The 16,945-nt window shown below is 42.5% G+C and overlaps 1 protein-coding gene across 1 annotated transcript in view; it reads left to right on the forward strand.

Annotated features, from left to right (window-relative positions):
- Positions 1–16,945, forward strand: part of LOC139204796 (proprotein convertase subtilisin/kexin type 4-like) — a 150,145-nt gene that overhangs the window by 77,264 nt on the left and 55,936 nt on the right. The window contains exons 6-11 of the mRNA XM_070834796.1: positions 9,322–9,359; positions 10,100–10,179; positions 11,407–11,495; positions 14,846–15,018; positions 15,607–15,822; positions 16,561–16,664. Coding sequence (XP_070690897.1) covers positions 9,322–9,359; positions 10,100–10,179; positions 11,407–11,495; positions 14,846–15,018; positions 15,607–15,822; positions 16,561–16,664 — 700 coding nt within the window. The remainder of the gene's footprint in view (positions 1–9,321; positions 9,360–10,099; positions 10,180–11,406; positions 11,496–14,845; positions 15,019–15,606; positions 15,823–16,560; positions 16,665–16,945) is intronic.

Consider the following 16,945-nt stretch of genomic DNA (forward strand, 5'->3'; position numbering starts at 1 on the left):
TTAATCCTTCACCCTCAGCTGTAGCCTTTGCTCCATACCAAGGACAAAATCCCTCTCCTCCTCGCTACCTTTTCACTTTCCTACCAACATGATGACATCGTGTGTGTGTGTGTGTGTGTGTGTGTCTGGTTGAGTATGTGTGTGTGTGTGTGTGTGTGTGTTTGTGTGTGTGTGTTACACTACTATCAGCTCCTCTTGACTTAGTGAAAAAGGAGACTGACTTCTGAGGGCCCTGTGGTGCGTCTGAAGTCCTCTAAGCTGCTGACCTCCTCACATCCAGAGCTGCTCCGCAGATGAGACGCTTTTGGATGCTCTCTTTCTCTCTCTCTCTCTCTCTCTCTCTGTCTGTCTCTCTCTCTCTCTTTCTTTACCCTTTTGTTTAAAAACAAAACTGAAGTGAGCATTGTGAAGGGTATTTAATGCCCCTCGCTCTCTGTCTTTGTCTTTTGCTTTTTTTATCGCCTGCCTATCTCTCACTCTCTCTTGCTGTCACCCATCTCACTAAACCAGGGTGACATGGCCAGTCCTGGGTTGCTATGGTGACAGTCCCACTGGTATGGTGGCAGTGGCGATGGCAGTGTTCAACGGGTCCGCGTGTGCGCTTGCAAGGGAACATTTCTGTGTTCTCGGGGGTGCGTTTTGCCAAGTGGCGGTGATGTGTATTGTTATGTGTGTTCATATGCCTGTGAATGTGTGCACTGGTGTCTGTCTGTGTGTGTGCGTATGTGCTTAGATGTGTGTATTTGTGCAGGCGTGTTGCATTGCGGCCTCCTGCAGATGTTCTTTGGCCTCAGTGCCTCCTGCCAGCTGCTCCGCCCCCAGAACGCATACACACACACTCCTCTTAATTAAGAGCCCTGTGCCATGGTGGGCGACTCAACGGGGGCATGATGGCACACATATCACATAGACACTCACACACACACACACACACACACAGATACACCAGAACACTGTTCGCTGTTCTTTGTGTGTGTGTTTGAGCGTGTGCGGGGAGATGAGCCACTGGTGTTGCCCTTGAAGCCCTGTGGTTGCGGTAGTGGTGGTGCTGGTAGGTAAACAAGCAGCTAATCAGGCCTGTGTGCCTAATCCACACAGTCCACCAGGCACCACAGGCAGGGCTACTGACACTATCACACTTGCACTCTCTGTTCAGCGCGTGTTGAGAGGAGGAGGAAGGAGGTGGGACATTAGGAAGAGGAGGAAGAATAAGAGAAGCAGCCAGGACGTTGTTGGAGATGGGGCAAGAGAGAGAGAGAGAGGAGGAGGTGAAGGTGGAGGTGGAACTGCCAAACTAGATGGAGGAGGGAGTGATGGTTCATATCAGGAGGTCGATCCAGTCAGTAAGGAGGAGGAAGTGTTGAAAGCTGTAGCGATGATGTGTGCAGGACTGCAGTGTACACTTGGTTTTCATCCAAGTGTTCTTGCAAATGAGGTTGTTCAGACAAAAATTGTTCAGCCCCCTCATTCATTTCAGTGACACCACTGTGTTGATATAGAAGGCCCTAAACAATGCAGGGCCATCCAGTAAAGCATCAAACAGCAACGCTCTGGGTTGGTCAGTCAAATACATGTAAGCACACATCCCTGGTAGATTGCTCTGTTTATTGAAGAGGTTAATTCTGCTGGTTTCATCACAATCAAAGATAAATTATTGCCACTGACAAACTACCACTGTTGTACAATCTTGTCTCATTGTGTTATAACTCGCTGGATTGTTTCTCCAGATTGCTTGAAACAACACACCCCCACTAACGCAGCTTTCTGTTTTAATGCCAGGTTAAGTTCAAAAACTGTAATAAAAAAAAATTAATTGATGATATCCCAAATATTGCAGAAATACACATTCTTAGAGAATGTTTTTGAGGACAAGTAATATCACCATGGACACCATGTAGTAATCAACTGAATTGTGTTTGCTTTAAGAAACAATGTGATTGATAGCAGGGACAGTGCATATGTTTAATAAATACTGGCCCCTAATGGATGTTCTGAATTTCTCTTTAAATAGCCTATCCACCACTACTGTACTGCAAACAGATCACACCTGCTCCTGCTGCCATGTGTGAGGTATCCATCACAGTTCTGTGTCTGTGAGTGTGCAACAGAATATTTTAAAGCCAATTTCTGTGTTCATGCAAACAAATGTTGAGTCTTTCCATGTTTTCATGTGGAAGTCTGTAAATCCATTAATTTGCTTTGGCCCAGCTGACAGAAACTCACCTATAATTCATATTTTGATTCCAGTTTTTGCAGCATTTGGAAAGTTTGTGTAATATATGTAGTGTTGAGTTTAGATCTAAAAAAGATAGAAAGAAAAGATTGATCCCCCCACTTGTTTTCCCTCTTTATAGTATGTTCTTCTATATTCTGCCCTCAGTTCCTCTTCTTTAATGTTTGTCTTAGTCTCATCTAGATTTACTGTCACTTAGTCCTGCTGCTCTTCATTTTCCTTATTATCTCTCTCTACTGTGTTTTTCCCTCTGGTCTCTTTTGAACCTCTCCAACATTGTCTACCCTCTCTCTCTCTCTCTCTCTCTCTCTCTCTTTCTCTCTCTCCCTCTCCTCTGCTCTGTCATCTCCTCTCCTCTTCCTCCTAACACACCCGGACACGACAGAACACCATGGATAGTTAATAATTCTCTAATTTCCGCTCTTCACGGCATGTAGAAGGTGTCGCAGATAACCTGATTTATCAGACGGCTATTAGAATGTGAATCAGGGGTATTAAAGCAATGGACATTAACGTGCACATTGTTTAAACAACGCCACGGGACTAATGGATTTCAAAATGAATTTGTCAACACCGTTCTCCGTGAATATAATTAGTCAAATGAGAGCAAAGCAGTGGAGGAGACCAGAGGAGGAGTTAGAAGTAGTTTAGTTGGCAGAAAAGGAAATCATATACACAGACACTGCAGCAGGCAGCTGTGAGGAACCTAATAGATGGAGAAATGTACACTGGGCTCTGCGACTATGATGTGTGCCGAGTGATGCTGATGGAGACGAATGGGATTACCAGTGGATATGTCAAATACTGATAGAAAATCACCTCCTTTTTCCCAGTGGGTACTTCAGTTTCTGAAAAATAAACAACTTATTAGACATGCTTAATGCCACTGGAGCGGTGTCAGTATTGTGGCCTGTGCTTTAATTTTTCAAGCTTTTCAGTATCACAGTGAATGAATGCTTACAAGCAGAAGCAGGAGAGAGGTGGATCTGTATCACTTACACACATAAATATAACACTGGAGCATCCTAGGCAGGAGCAGGAAAATCTCATATCAGTATAAGGCTGATGGTATTCTTTATTTTTGTTATTGTCAACGTATCCCATGAAAAGACTGAAACTAACAATGAGTAGCTCAAACTAACAAGCATTGTCTCTGTAGCCAAAGCCTGATGTGTCTGACTTCTGCCAAACTAACACTTTCTGAATTACCATGAACACACTCTTCTGGTGCTGTAAGCGCACTCACTTTTATGCCAAACATGTATTAATCCACAGCTGAAGATAGGCCCCATCCTATGCATTTTTACTCCTGTTTGCTAAAACTGCAGTACACAGCTTTTTTAGGAAATTGCTGAGCCTCTTTACAAATTAAGCTATAGATAAATGAGCCGTTTTTAAAGATAGTTGGGCTTCAGCCTGAGAAATGTTTGAAAGTATTTAGAAAAGGACTAAGACATTTTCATTTTAGGTCTTTTCATGGGAATTCTTAACAACATCAAATATATAATAATATCAACCGTAACCTTGTTTGATCTGTGTCATCTAATTTGATGGATACATGGAACATATTTTCTCACTTACTTCTATTGCTTCGCTGATAGCCTTGTTCTGAGAGATCCTTCTGGCTCCACCTCACTAGAATGGAAATGAAGGGTGTTATGTTAAGGGCACTCATAGCATTGAAAATTTGCAGAAAACATGAAAACAAACTCTCCATCTCAGTTCCTCAGGATAGTCCACAGACATTACTGGGAACAGTTTACACCGGAGCTAATAAAATATACCACAAATGACATTTCATTCACCTTCATACAATACCATGTGCTGGGTTGAAGGCCATATCGCTTTTCACAAAACTTTGATGTAGGCTATCTATATTTTGAGTAGGAGTAACAAATGAAATGCTATTTTAAATGCATATTTTAGTCAGTAAATAAATGTAATGGATTAGATTTACATCCAAAAGTGAATTTCACACTTCAATTATGTGAGCTTCTCTGCCAGAAACAGAACAGGTGCGTAAAGACAGCGCAGTGGAGAAAAGAGCCACAAGTGACAGGCTCGTTCACGGCCCATTTGACATGGGCAGTGGATCATCTGTGGCACTCAGAGTCAGAATTTGTCACAGCCACATCCAGTGGACAGTGAGGGCCGTGCTCAACAACTTTGTATTTTCTGACAGCCTACATGTTTTGCTTTTACTCTTTTCACACATCATTAAATGACTGACATTGACTGACACCAGCGCAGCAAATTACTGAATCGTGACTTTGCCCATACAGTAGAGCCAGTGTGTCTAGACGTCTAGACGATTAATGCTCAGTCAGTGGTTCGCCTTATAGATCCGTCTGCCTTCACTTTCTTTCATGGCTCTACCCTCTCGATTCACTATCTGTGTATGTGGGCATGCGGCATTGGACAGATTCTCACTTGTGTTGACTAATCTCAAGTGATGCCCACTTTAACTTGCAGGTAAAATTTTGGTTATCAGTTTTTTAAAGTAACACCAGTAATGTAAGAGCTGAAAATACACTGAAACCCACACACCGGGGGAAAACAAAGACATTTCTCTAAAGTGGAGATCTCCTTTGAAGGCACCATTTCAGACCTACAGTGAACTTAAGTCTCAACGCACACATACACTTACACTTCCTCTGCCACCTCCAGCTTCATGTCTGGGTCCACTGCAGGAGGAGAGCGGGCTGCTGGGCAGGCAGGGCAGCGGGGTGTGGTGAGGGGGCGGCGAATGCGTGCCGCTTGAATACTAATGTCCCATTTTAGAAGTCAACCTCTTCTCCATCGCTACATCCCCTCTGTCGCTGTCTCTCCCTGCATCTTTTCCTCACTGTTATTTCCTTCCAGTCTTCTCTCATTTTTATCTCACCTCCCCCACTTCTCTAAACAGTCCTTTTCTCCCTCTCTTCTCTTCCTCCAACTTGTCTTCTCTGTCTTCTCACTCCTGTCCTCTTCTTCCCTCCCTGTGCCAGGCTTTCCATCACCCACGCTCCCTCTACATCCTTCCAACTCAAACCTTCCACCCTGTATCTCTCTCCTTGCCTTTCACTTTTCAAACCCACACACACTCACACACTCTTGCACTCATACACGCACAAATCCTTGACAAAGCCAGCTAATTACAGGCAAGTGTCCACTCCAGCCCTTCTTAAATACCGAGCTGATTAATGAGACGGAGGTGTAGGGCCAGGAAGTCTCACCCTCGGCGGGTGGTGATACACACCCCTGTCTCTCTGCAGCTCTCTCTCACACACGCTCACACACATGCACACCTTTCCTTTTCTTTTTCACACTTGCAAATGCAAATTATCAGTCATGTACAGCTTCATTACAGAATATTGGTATCCGTTTTGCATGGCGTGCCTCCTCCGTCATGTGTCTTAGCCCTTCTCCTACTCCACCTGTCAGAAGCAGAGACAGCCTGTTGATTTTTGCAGTTTTTTTTGTACAGTATCTCCTGCAGAGGAGAGCTAAGCGGCAAGTGCCAGCCGGGGGTCCCCAGGTCTAGCAGGGGCCTCCTCTGAAGTGATGTCGGCTCATTTTCTCAGCCGCAGCTCAGGCACGACTCACCGTTGGCTCAAAATGGCCTCCGACACATCCCTGTGTCTGATTTGTGTGTGTGTTTGACCCTGAGGACCGGCATGAATGCTGCCAGAGCAAGGAGATAGAGTGCAGCTGCTGCTGCTGAATGCTGACACACATGCAGAGCAGCAAACGCGTGTGCACACACACCTGCACAATCACAATCTAGACTGGGTCAGCCGGGTTCAAAGCATTTGTATTCATGGAAGGTTTTGCATTGGCTCCACCACCTACAGTGTTTCATCTAACTGTGGGACGTGGCTTTCTACTTTCACACTCAGAAGACCTTGGACTGTGTTGGAGTGTGTTTATGGCTGTATTTATGGCAGTATGGTGCTACCTGACTGAATGCACCTGACTGAATGCATTTTTCCACTCAGATCATCCTTGTAAATACTTGAAATGCAGAAAAGCTCTATCTATCTATCTATCTATCTATCTATCTATCTATCTATCTATCTATCTATCTATCTATCTATCTATCTATCTATCTATCTATCTATCTATCTATCTATCTATCTATCTATCTATCTATCTATCTATCTATCTATCTATCTGAGGGGATATGTGAGGGGGTTTGGGTACATACTTTATCCTTCACCTCCTTCTGTTACCTCTCCATTTCTCCTTCCTCCCTCCATCATTTGCTCACTTGTTACTTGCTCCCTCCTGAGCATCTTGACGTTAATTCCCAAAGATGTCTCCATCACAAACAGAAAAGTGATGGTGTCACCCCTTAAACGCTGACTCGTGTCAGGCTCTGACACACACGTAGAAGCACAAGAACACGCGTGACTGCACACTACGGCGTCCTTCTTGTAATTGAGTTGAAACAAAGACGAACTCTTAATAAAGCAGGTTCCTTTGCCTCCTGCAGGCAAGCAATTCTTTTCCCGTAACAGCAGAGATCCACTGTTGGTAGAGCTGCATACCTAGACTGGAAAAGATGTCCATTCAAAGAAGAGTTTTAGTCTCATATTCTGGTTTAAACTGCTGCTTTTGAAAGTTCATCCTGATGTGATGATTGATGAGTTGATTACTTGTATCGCTTTTTACATGTGATATGTAACAGGGGAACATTAAAGGGTTGGTTCACCAATATAACAGAAAGCCTTTACTCATTTACCCATATTTGTATTTAACCATTCAGATGGCAAAAAATATAGTTTTTTATCGTTTGAGTCAAAGATTGCGGGGGTATCTAGGTGTTTTGACGACTAGTGGTTTTCTCATAAATGTCTGAAAATATATTAAATAACATCAAAGGCAACTGAAGCTAAAAAAGTTATTTGATCTGAAAAAGACAAATATTGGAGCAAAAGAGATGGATTTGGAGCTGAGAATATGCGAGAGTTCCCTGATTTTACTGATGATGAAGTTGGGGAATTCAAAAGGAAAACAGATCAGCATGATGGGGGATTTGGAAAAGATATCTGACATTTCATAACTCTTTAATGAGTCACTTGAATTCCATATGAAGACATCATGTTGGCCCATAGTGCAGTATCACTCAACACACTTCAAACTTCAAATCAGAATACGCAAAACCTACTCAGCATCCTCACTTGGCCTCGTGCACAGTGTAGAAATCCAAGTTGGCTCAGGCTCGGAGGAAAGTTGGCCAGAGAGCTCTTTCTCTTGTTCCCATGAGAATAAGAAACTAAAAATCTATAAAAACCTCACAACTTTGTAATTGTTAATATTGCTCAGTATCAACTGGTGCTACATTTTCTACCCTTTTCTTATACCAATCCACAGTGGCAATAAACATAAAATGCACTAGTTTGACAAAATAATCAGAACTTTGAAACTGCATCTCAGTGGAGTCTAGTTTTGTCCCATCTGCCATAGCAGCCTTGAACAAACTGCCTAGATGACAATGTTGTGTGCTGGAATGTATGAATATGTTCTTGGAGCCTTAATCAATTATCTTTACTTAATGAAAACCGTGAGATGCCGTTGAAAGCGGCTGAAAGAATGCTTATAAAATGCTGTATTTATCCCAGTAAATACCGCCTGACAAATGTGTAACACAAGTAGAAGTACATCTCATCAGTCACAGTTGTTCAGAAACGGGGATTTATTTACAAAATCTGCCGATCAGTCGTTTTAATGAAATAAAAATACTTAGGACACACTTCACTGTTGCAGAGCATTCCATCAAACACAATTGGCTGTGTTTGTGGGTTGGCTGTTAGCAAGGTTCTTGTCTTGTTTCGTGCCGAAGCTCATTCCTGGCAGGTGAAAAGAAGCGGCTGGTGACACCATTTGTCATGAGGCTGTCTACATCCTTCCTAGACCAACAGTGGAGTTAGCAGTGACAGTGACTGCAGCAGTAGATACAGAATAAGGTTTTCCAAATTGGGCGAAAAAAGGAGTAAAAATACACAAAGATAAATAAGATTTAAAACACATTGTAAAGTGTAAAACGATATCAACCAACCAGCAAAGGAGGAAGTGTGTCTGGGGCAAGAAGATCCAAAGTGGGGGACAAGGAGAGAATAAAGTATCAGTGGTTATGTGGAGGACATAGCAGGTTGACCTGACGTGGCATGGCACAGCATGGCATGGCATGGCACGGCATGGCAGGCTCCAATGAGGCTTCACCCACCCAGGGCTCCATCCCGCCTGAGCTCAACACAATCAGGTCTCAACGGCAAAACCGACTGCAGGTTACCATGACAACCCGGAGGCACTGCCTGCATGGGACAAAGGCTGGCAGGTCCCGTGTGTGTGTGTGTGTGTGTGTGTGTGTGTGTGTGTGTGTGTGTGTGTGTGTTTGTGTGTGATTGAGAGAGAGAGAGAGAGTGAGTGATGTGTGGCAGAGCAGGCGCGGCCCTCCTGGGGCCCTCATTCGTTTGTCTCTCGCTGAGACCACAGGAGCCCTGATGTAGCAGAGATGGAGGAGGAGGAGGAGGAGGAGGAGGAGGGGGTGGTAGCTGGGGTGAGGAGAGGGGGAGGATAGGGAGGAGGCAAGCAAAAGAAAGGCAACTGATGTAGAAAGAGAGGATGATAAAAAAAAAGATGCAGGAAAAGCTGTAGAATGAAGGAAGAATACGAAATAAAAAATGGCAATAATATACTAAAATATGGGGAGCTGGAGGTTGTTCTGTGCCCATTTACTCATTCATTCATCCATCAGTCATGTGCAATAGCTCATGCAGCAAAGCCTGGATCTTGACAAAATGTGCTTTACAAAATAGACTTCACTGTTACATGTTGGCAAATTAATTACACCAATTAGTAGGGTACTCAAAATTCTAAGTTTTAATAACCTGTCTACCAAACTGTAAGTTCAAATGACTTGAAAGAGCTCCCACTTGGCCTCACAGAAAATAATGAAACACGGAGTGCACTTAGACATGGTCTGATTGCACCATTTTACCCCATCGAAACACACTAGATATGAGCAAGAGACTTTTCACACTTATTATTTAGATAGAAATGATTTTGGACCTCTTCACAATGTTTATTTTTTTCTTCGTTTTCAGGTTTAGATCACACAAACAAGGACCTGAGGAAAAACTTTGTAAGTAAACTTAAGATTTTGTCTAAAGGAAGAATGGATGGATGCATTGTAATTTCTGAGTCAGTTGTCTTTTTATGAGATTCTAGTTTGCCATCAGTGTTGTTTGGCTACACTTGGGATTTTATTAGACTGAATACTGTGTATTGACTTCCTCTTTAACTGCCCAACTTCTCTATTACGTAAAACCTGAGACAATAAAACGTTCATATAGTGACAAAGCTGTTGTATTCTGTTGGCTGGTGTTACACCGACTAGCCATAAAGCATATGTGGAGTGGCAGTGTTGTTTACTCCTGCCTTGTCATATATAATCCTATAGGCAGTTTGAAGCACACAGGCCAACTTGTACTTTGTCAGAGCAGATTGTCTGGCATGGATAAGCCTGGCTGGAGAGAGAGAGAGAGAGAGAGAGAGATACATAATTGCTCTTGTACCATTTGCTGCCAAGACATTCTCCTCCCGTTCTGCCTATATACACTGGCAAACAAGTCATTCAAACATGTTCACTTTTACGAGGCACACATAAACCGCACAGACACACACACACACACATACTCAGACACAGTTGCAGACATTTCATCAGTGACAGTGATGTTCGTCTGTCAGAAGGAGTGTGTTGACAGAACAATTCAAGTGTTGGTATCAAGAGTTGATCATTTCCTGTCATGTCACTCTAATGTTTTGTGCGGAGAGGTGCATTATGTTACACCGTGCTGCATTTGTTTTCTGTCGGGATTACAGGAGGCCCTTGCGAGTGTTGACCTGTGTGCTTCGCACGGCCTGTCTCATGATCCCATGCCTATCAGAGATGAGGAGAACAGGTAATGACTGCTGTCTTATGTTTCTTTTCTCGGGAGAGTCAATGAGCTGAGCAATCTAATTAGCCTGTCTAACACTGAAAACACAAGAGAAAAAAAAAAGTATAAATGGATTTAACTGTAAAAGTGTAAGGAATAGATTGGACAGTGTAGGCTATTTATCTGCTCTAACATGAGACACAAACATTTGCATGACTGGGGTAACTTTGTAAAGCACTGTGAGACAACTCTGTTGTGATATTGGGCTATACAAATAAATTTAATTGAATTTAATAGCTGACAGCAGTGACTTTGCTCAGTGTTGGACCAAGGGGCACCTTGTTACAGATTGAAATAAGTTCATGAAAAAGCCCCTTTACGTCGGCACATCTATTGTGTAATTTTCCCTCAACATGTGGAAGCTGGTTGATGATTTTATCTGCAGTCCTGCTATTCATTGGATTTGGGATAGTTTACCATCAAGCATCCCCAACCAGCAATACCAACGTAGTATTTTATTTGCCCAACACAGTTATCAGTTTTTCCTAAAAGCCTTTTTGGCCTGGAACATGTTAGCTTTAGCCTTTTATCACAATATCATGTATGAAGCCATCAAGTATATTTAAGACACCGTGTACAACGTTTTAAAATGAGTCAACTGAGTTTTTCAATTAACTCATGAGATAACATTAGTTTAGTTACCTAGCGAGCTATTACAGTAGGTGATAGAATCTAGAAACAAACAGTCTGCTTTTTGTCTGCCTCTGTCTGAAATCAAGGGCCACATTGATCCAAAAATTATTAATAATTCAATTATTATCCCATGGTAAATCCGCCACTGTTATCATTGTAAACTAATGCTTGTGTGGCGTGAGAACAGAAAGCTTAACAGGCTTAGCAGTTGTAGTCAGTCAATTAGCCCACTGAAGGATATTATTGTAATCACAATGTAATATAACAAAATGATGTCACTGTAAACATGTTAGACTGATTTTGAAAACAGTAAAAGCTTACAAATATCCAAATATATCCAGAGCTGTGTATGAACAGGAAATCAGCTGCAGAAGGCTCACCTTGGTTTCCAGTATCTTGGTGTTTATCTGTACCAGTCTTAAAATCAGTATGTACCGTATGTAATTGTCTGTCCAGGATTAATATGGGTTGTGCTCAGGTCATCACATCCGCAAAAAGAAAATCTCTGCATATTCAGTCTCAGTATGTGGCTAACATCTTCTCCCCCCTGTGTTTCAGCCACGGTACCCGATGTGCAGGGGAAGTTGCTATGGAGGCCAACAACTCCTACTGCGGTGTGGGCATCGCCTTCAATGCCAGGATTGGGGGTGAGGAAAACAATGCAGCCTCATCGAGACAGTGGGAGGTAGTGCATTGTGGGTGTACTGCAGTGGCCAAGACTATGACATGGCATTTTCAAAAACACTTGTACTAGGCCACTAATCATTTCGTCCTCCTTTTCCATTTAGAGTATGCCATAAAGCAACTACAGTCACTATAAATGCTCAATATGAGCATTATCTGTAACAGTAACAAAGTGGGTTTGTTTGAAAGGGTGTGCAGTGATGCAAAAGACCTAAATGTTTAAAATTAAATGGTAAATGGACTTGACCACTCAAAGCCTTTTAACGCTACATTTATATTCACACACAGGATACAGGCAACAAATCATTCACACACACTGGAGCACAGTTTTGGGAGCAATTTGGGGTGCAGCGTCTTGTGGTCAGGAGGAGCCTGGGATCGAACTGTCGATCTTGTAGTGGGTGGACGGCCCGCTGTATGCCTGGGTCAACCCAGCTTGAACCCAACTTTATTTAACTTTGCTACAGAAAACAATAAAACAAAATACATTAGATTAATTCAAACATAAATAATTCAAACTCACTTTTTTTTTTTGCCAAAGTTCTGCAGTGATCACTAGTCCAAAACAAAAAATTAGCATCTCCACTGCAGTGATTTTGTTTTATTCATGTTGCAGCATTTTTTGATTGGATAGGATTTTACACCTTGTTACGACATTGCAAATTATCTTAAATCAAAGGGCTAGTGCCATATTTGGTTTAGATGGAAATTAAAATTGTATGGCTTGTTGGTTGTAAGCATAAGCATTCTAAAATGTGGCAGAAAATGATAGAAAATATTAGTTGTTTTATTGTTTTATAGACTCCTAGTCTGCCAGATTCCTGCCCAGTCAGTGTTAGTTTGTTTGTGGCGCCAGATTACAGCTGAAAATAGCCTCATCAACTTTACTTGAATATTTCAGATGCCTGTGAAGATGTGAAACCATACCTCCACAAGTCCGTAATATGGAGTTTTGCTTTTAAGTGATGAGAAATATTTCTTGAACAAGAAGAAGACTGTGATAGTATGTCATTTTTAGGAAGGCACATGCTGCAGATATTGTGTGTGTGTGTGTGTGTGTGTGTGTGTGTGTGTGTGTGTGTGTGTGTGTGCATGGCCTCGGGTTTGTGTGAATGCAACAGACTACACGGTGACTGGCTGCTATTGAGCCGTGCTGACCCTATTTAACAGCTCATTTTTTAGTGGGAGCTTCAGTAATGGCTTTTTTAGTGTTGGTTGTAACATTGGCAAGGGATGAATGAACCGAATACACAAAATTGCTCATTTTCTGTTGTGGAATCAAAGATTTAATAGGATACACTAAGAGTGCTATAAACCACAAGTTAATGAGGAGTACTTGATATGTTTGAGTAAGAAAATTTCCCACAGCGCTCAGATGTGAATGCCCCAAAGCCAATTTCATACAGTGCTGTCATCAGCATGAAGCATGAAGGATGAACAGAGGAATCCCTACGGTTGACCTCTGACATTTGAACTCTGCTCTGTAACCTTTAACCCTCCCTCGTTTCTCACAGGCTGGTGAGGGCCCCTTGCACATCTGACAAAACGAAAAAAAAATCATTTTGACAGACCACACCAGGAATCTCTTTCCACAGTTAGTCCTAATTTCAACTTGCTGAGGCTATTTTATTTGGACTCATAAACAAGAGTCAAGTGCACACGAGATAAAGGGGCAGGACCTACTGGGTGCTGTTGAGACCTGTGCTCACCATCTGACAGGCAGAACTGACGGAGCTTTACCTGTCCGTGCACTTCTGTTTGGGGAATCCACTTGATAATCCTCAGTGTATTTATGTGGTACTGTTAGATCTGATGTTGTTTTGAAAGTATACACTTAATATATAGAATATCTGTGGGCAACGTCTGGTTTTCTTCAGGCAGCTTCACTGTTTTGATGCACTCTTACAGTTGTCATAGCATCATTTTCAGCCATTATTGTCATTTTTTTCATAAACAATACTGCGGCAGTACTATGATATAAACTATAATAACAAATACAAAAAAAATAGTAAAGTGCCAGTAGTATTAAGTTCATTAAAGTGAATGGTGCCATAATACATTTGCTTCCTGGTTAATAGCTGCTGCAGCTTGAACATCTGCCTCTGTTTGTTACAATTCTTCCGTGGTGGACGGACTTGATATAACATAAAGTGAAGTAATTCCACCCATGTATTATGTGCATACTGCATATTGGGGTGTTATTTTGGCTGCCATTCTCAACTCTGATAGCATACTAAGCTGTAGTGACGCCCTCTAGGCTCCCTGGAGGTGAGCAGAAGAAAATACTTACTTGAGCCGTCATCCACTGATGTCAAAGCATATCACTGCATGGCAACCTAGACTAGTCATATTGTGTTAAGTATTGCATGCAGTGTTGCCACTCCACTGTGAGTGTATGTGTGTGTTGAGTGATTGGTAAGGGAATTGGTGAGGTTCCTTTAACCATATTTAGCTTTTTGCAAAATACAGCTCCTCAAACTTTTCTTTCATCATGTCCTATTGAAATAGATATCTTATTTTTACTATCATGTTATTGTTATCATCAGCAGTGTCAATAGCAGTTTCCATGTTTTTCAGAATTTGTGTTGTGCATTTAATGTTAATATCTCAACAACACACCTTTTTACTGCTGGTAATTGGCAAATGATTGAGCACTCCCTAACAGAATAAACAGCACAGGCTGTTATGTCTCTAAGGGTGGATATTAGGTGTTTTTGAAAGGGCCCTTGGCGACTGATAAAACAACAAAAAAGTAAAAGTGATCACTTTCATTTACATTCTCACAGAAATTACCTGGTTTAAGTTAAACATTTAAACAACCAGCAATGGAGAAAATGAACAGAAATATAGAAAATGCATAAATATGAAATGTATAAAAATATATCATGAGCAGATGGAGAGACAGTAAAGGGATTCGTACAGCGACAGAAAATAGGGATGTAGCAAAGGAGCAGACACAGAAACAGACATTGAGGAAACAGACATAGATAAAATGAACACAAATAACACACAAAGACAGACACAGGAGCAACAGACGCCAGGAGCAGACTCTACTATAGTTTAGCAGCTCTGCAATGTGTTTGTGATGACTTGACACCTCAAATATTGTGTCATAGCTCTGTTTCTGTATTAACTTTTTGTGAGAATATAATGTTAACTTTTACAACATAAAACAACAATCCCTGTTTCTGTCTTTCAGCAGCACCAGCATGCAAAAATGGTCTTCTGGTATCTTCTGGTTTTTAAAAGTGTTCTGTGTTTCCACAAGCCTTCCCCTGAACTCTGATCTCTGTGCCCTATTCGTTCTGTCCAGGTATCCGCTTGCTGGCTGGCTCTGTCACTGATGCCATGGAGGCCACAGCTCTGACCTTCAACATCCACTTCATCGACATCTACGTCTGCAGCTGGGGCCCGCGGGACGACGGGGCCGAGATGGACGGGCCGCACAGCCTGACAAAGCGAGCCCTTCAGCTAGGAACTTGCAAGGCACGACTTTCATCTCCAAGTTCACGCTGCTGTCTGTCGGGCAGGAAGCAGGCATGCACCCTTTGGCAGAGCTGAGATTGGATGGATTTAAATATTAGATCATTTAGGTTCAAGACTTTACAAAATTACTGTCCATAACTAGTGATTCAGATCAGAGGAGGATTTAGAAATATTGAAACTTGGCTGTGTATCCCTACATCACGTTAAATTCTTTCCAATAGTCCATGGAAGTTAGTTCCAATTACATAAATTGGTTTTAGGTGTTTTGAGATCATCATAAAACAAGTAAAGTCAACGGACTTTACTTGTTTTATGATACACTACAGATTGTAATCTGTACTTGTTAAGGTATTGAAATGTGAAAAAATTATGCCCCCACATGTTTCCATTCATACGGATCAACTTTCACAAAATGAGTGACGTCACTTTTATTTCTCAGCCCTATGTAAATATATACAATACAGTAAGGTGAGTTTTTCCATATGTGATATTTAAAATGCTCTGGTGACCGCTAGATGGAAACATTCTTTATGAAATCCATTGTTTACTTGTTCTTTCACTTTGACGTCCCTCTGTTTGTGTTTCCAGGGCAGAGGTGGGAAGGGCAGCATCTTTGTGTGGGCGGCAGGTAATGGTGGTCTGCAGCATGACCACTGCGGTGCAGACGGTTATGTTAACTCCATCCACAACATTGCCATCGGCGCTGTCTCTCAAACAGGGAAGCCCGCCTTCTTCGGCGAGCCCTGCCCCGGTGTGATGGCCGTCACTCTGACAGGGGCCAGCGTGGGAGGCTCACTACCTCTGGTTAGTGTGCGTGTGCCACCTAACACATCTAACAACAGTGTTTATCATTAATGAGGTCGTATATGTGTGTGTGCGTGTGTGTGTGTGTGTGTGTGTGTGTGTGTGTGTGTGCCAACAGCCCTGCTCTTTGGCTCCTGTGAGCTGTGAGAAGCCTGTTAAAGAGCAGCCACTGGTGTGATATTTATAGAGGCCTGCCAAATGACCTAGGTGACTGCTGGGCACACACACACACGCAGACACACAGAAGCAAACGAGTGTTAATTGGAGGTAAAACGTGGCTGTAGTGGTTGAGAAAGGGAGAGAAAGAAGCTGAGGTGTTGATGGCGGAGGTAGCAGTGAAAAGCTGGGAAGGAACGCAGTGCCATTTCCAAGCCTGCAGAAACAGAAACAGGCCAATTTTATCAGTGTGATATCACCTTTGCCTGCTGGGATGCCTGCCCTTTTCTACCTCACATTAGGAGGTGGTCAGATGAGACACAAGTTGGATTTTTTTTAATTATCATCACTGTGAAACTGTGTTGAAGTGTTTTAATGACAGAAAAGACTACCTCTGATGCAGTAGCTGCTACAGTGTGGGAACTCAGCTGGCCTGATTTGCTGCAAAGGCTCCCACAGAAATCCGTCTCAGAGGACTACTTGGATTGAAGAGCTCACTTGTATCCATCTCTCTTCTCTGTGTCCAGGTATGACATCTACATGGCTGTATCTTGTAACATATTTGCTTTGTTATTACTCCAGGTCACTGTGACCAACACTGGCGATGGATGTGTCACACACTTTCCGGGAACATCCAGTGCCGCTCCGATTGCTGCAGGGATACTGGCTCTTGTCTTAGAAGTGAAGTGAGTGTCTCTGTCTCATTGTACTCACTGTCTCACAGCAGAAATACTACAATACTTGGATACTACGTGGCTTTTGTAGGGACACACACCATCATTGCGTATGCTTACTGTCTGAGGGGCCTCAGCTCCTGCCCTCATGGTGTTCACCTTTCTTTTTCTGGTTGTGACAGATTGGCTCTATTTTCGGCCAATGGTAACGTCAGTGTTATTTTTCTCATATTTAAGATCACATTTCACGTATCCTCCTGTGCTTTGTTTTACAGAAAGCATGCTGCTATTTT

The sequence above is a fragment of the Pempheris klunzingeri genome, chromosome 8, assembly GCF_042242105.1.
Source record: "Pempheris klunzingeri isolate RE-2024b chromosome 8, fPemKlu1.hap1, whole genome shotgun sequence".
NCBI lineage: Eukaryota > Metazoa > Chordata > Actinopteri > Acropomatiformes > Pempheridae > Pempheris > Pempheris klunzingeri.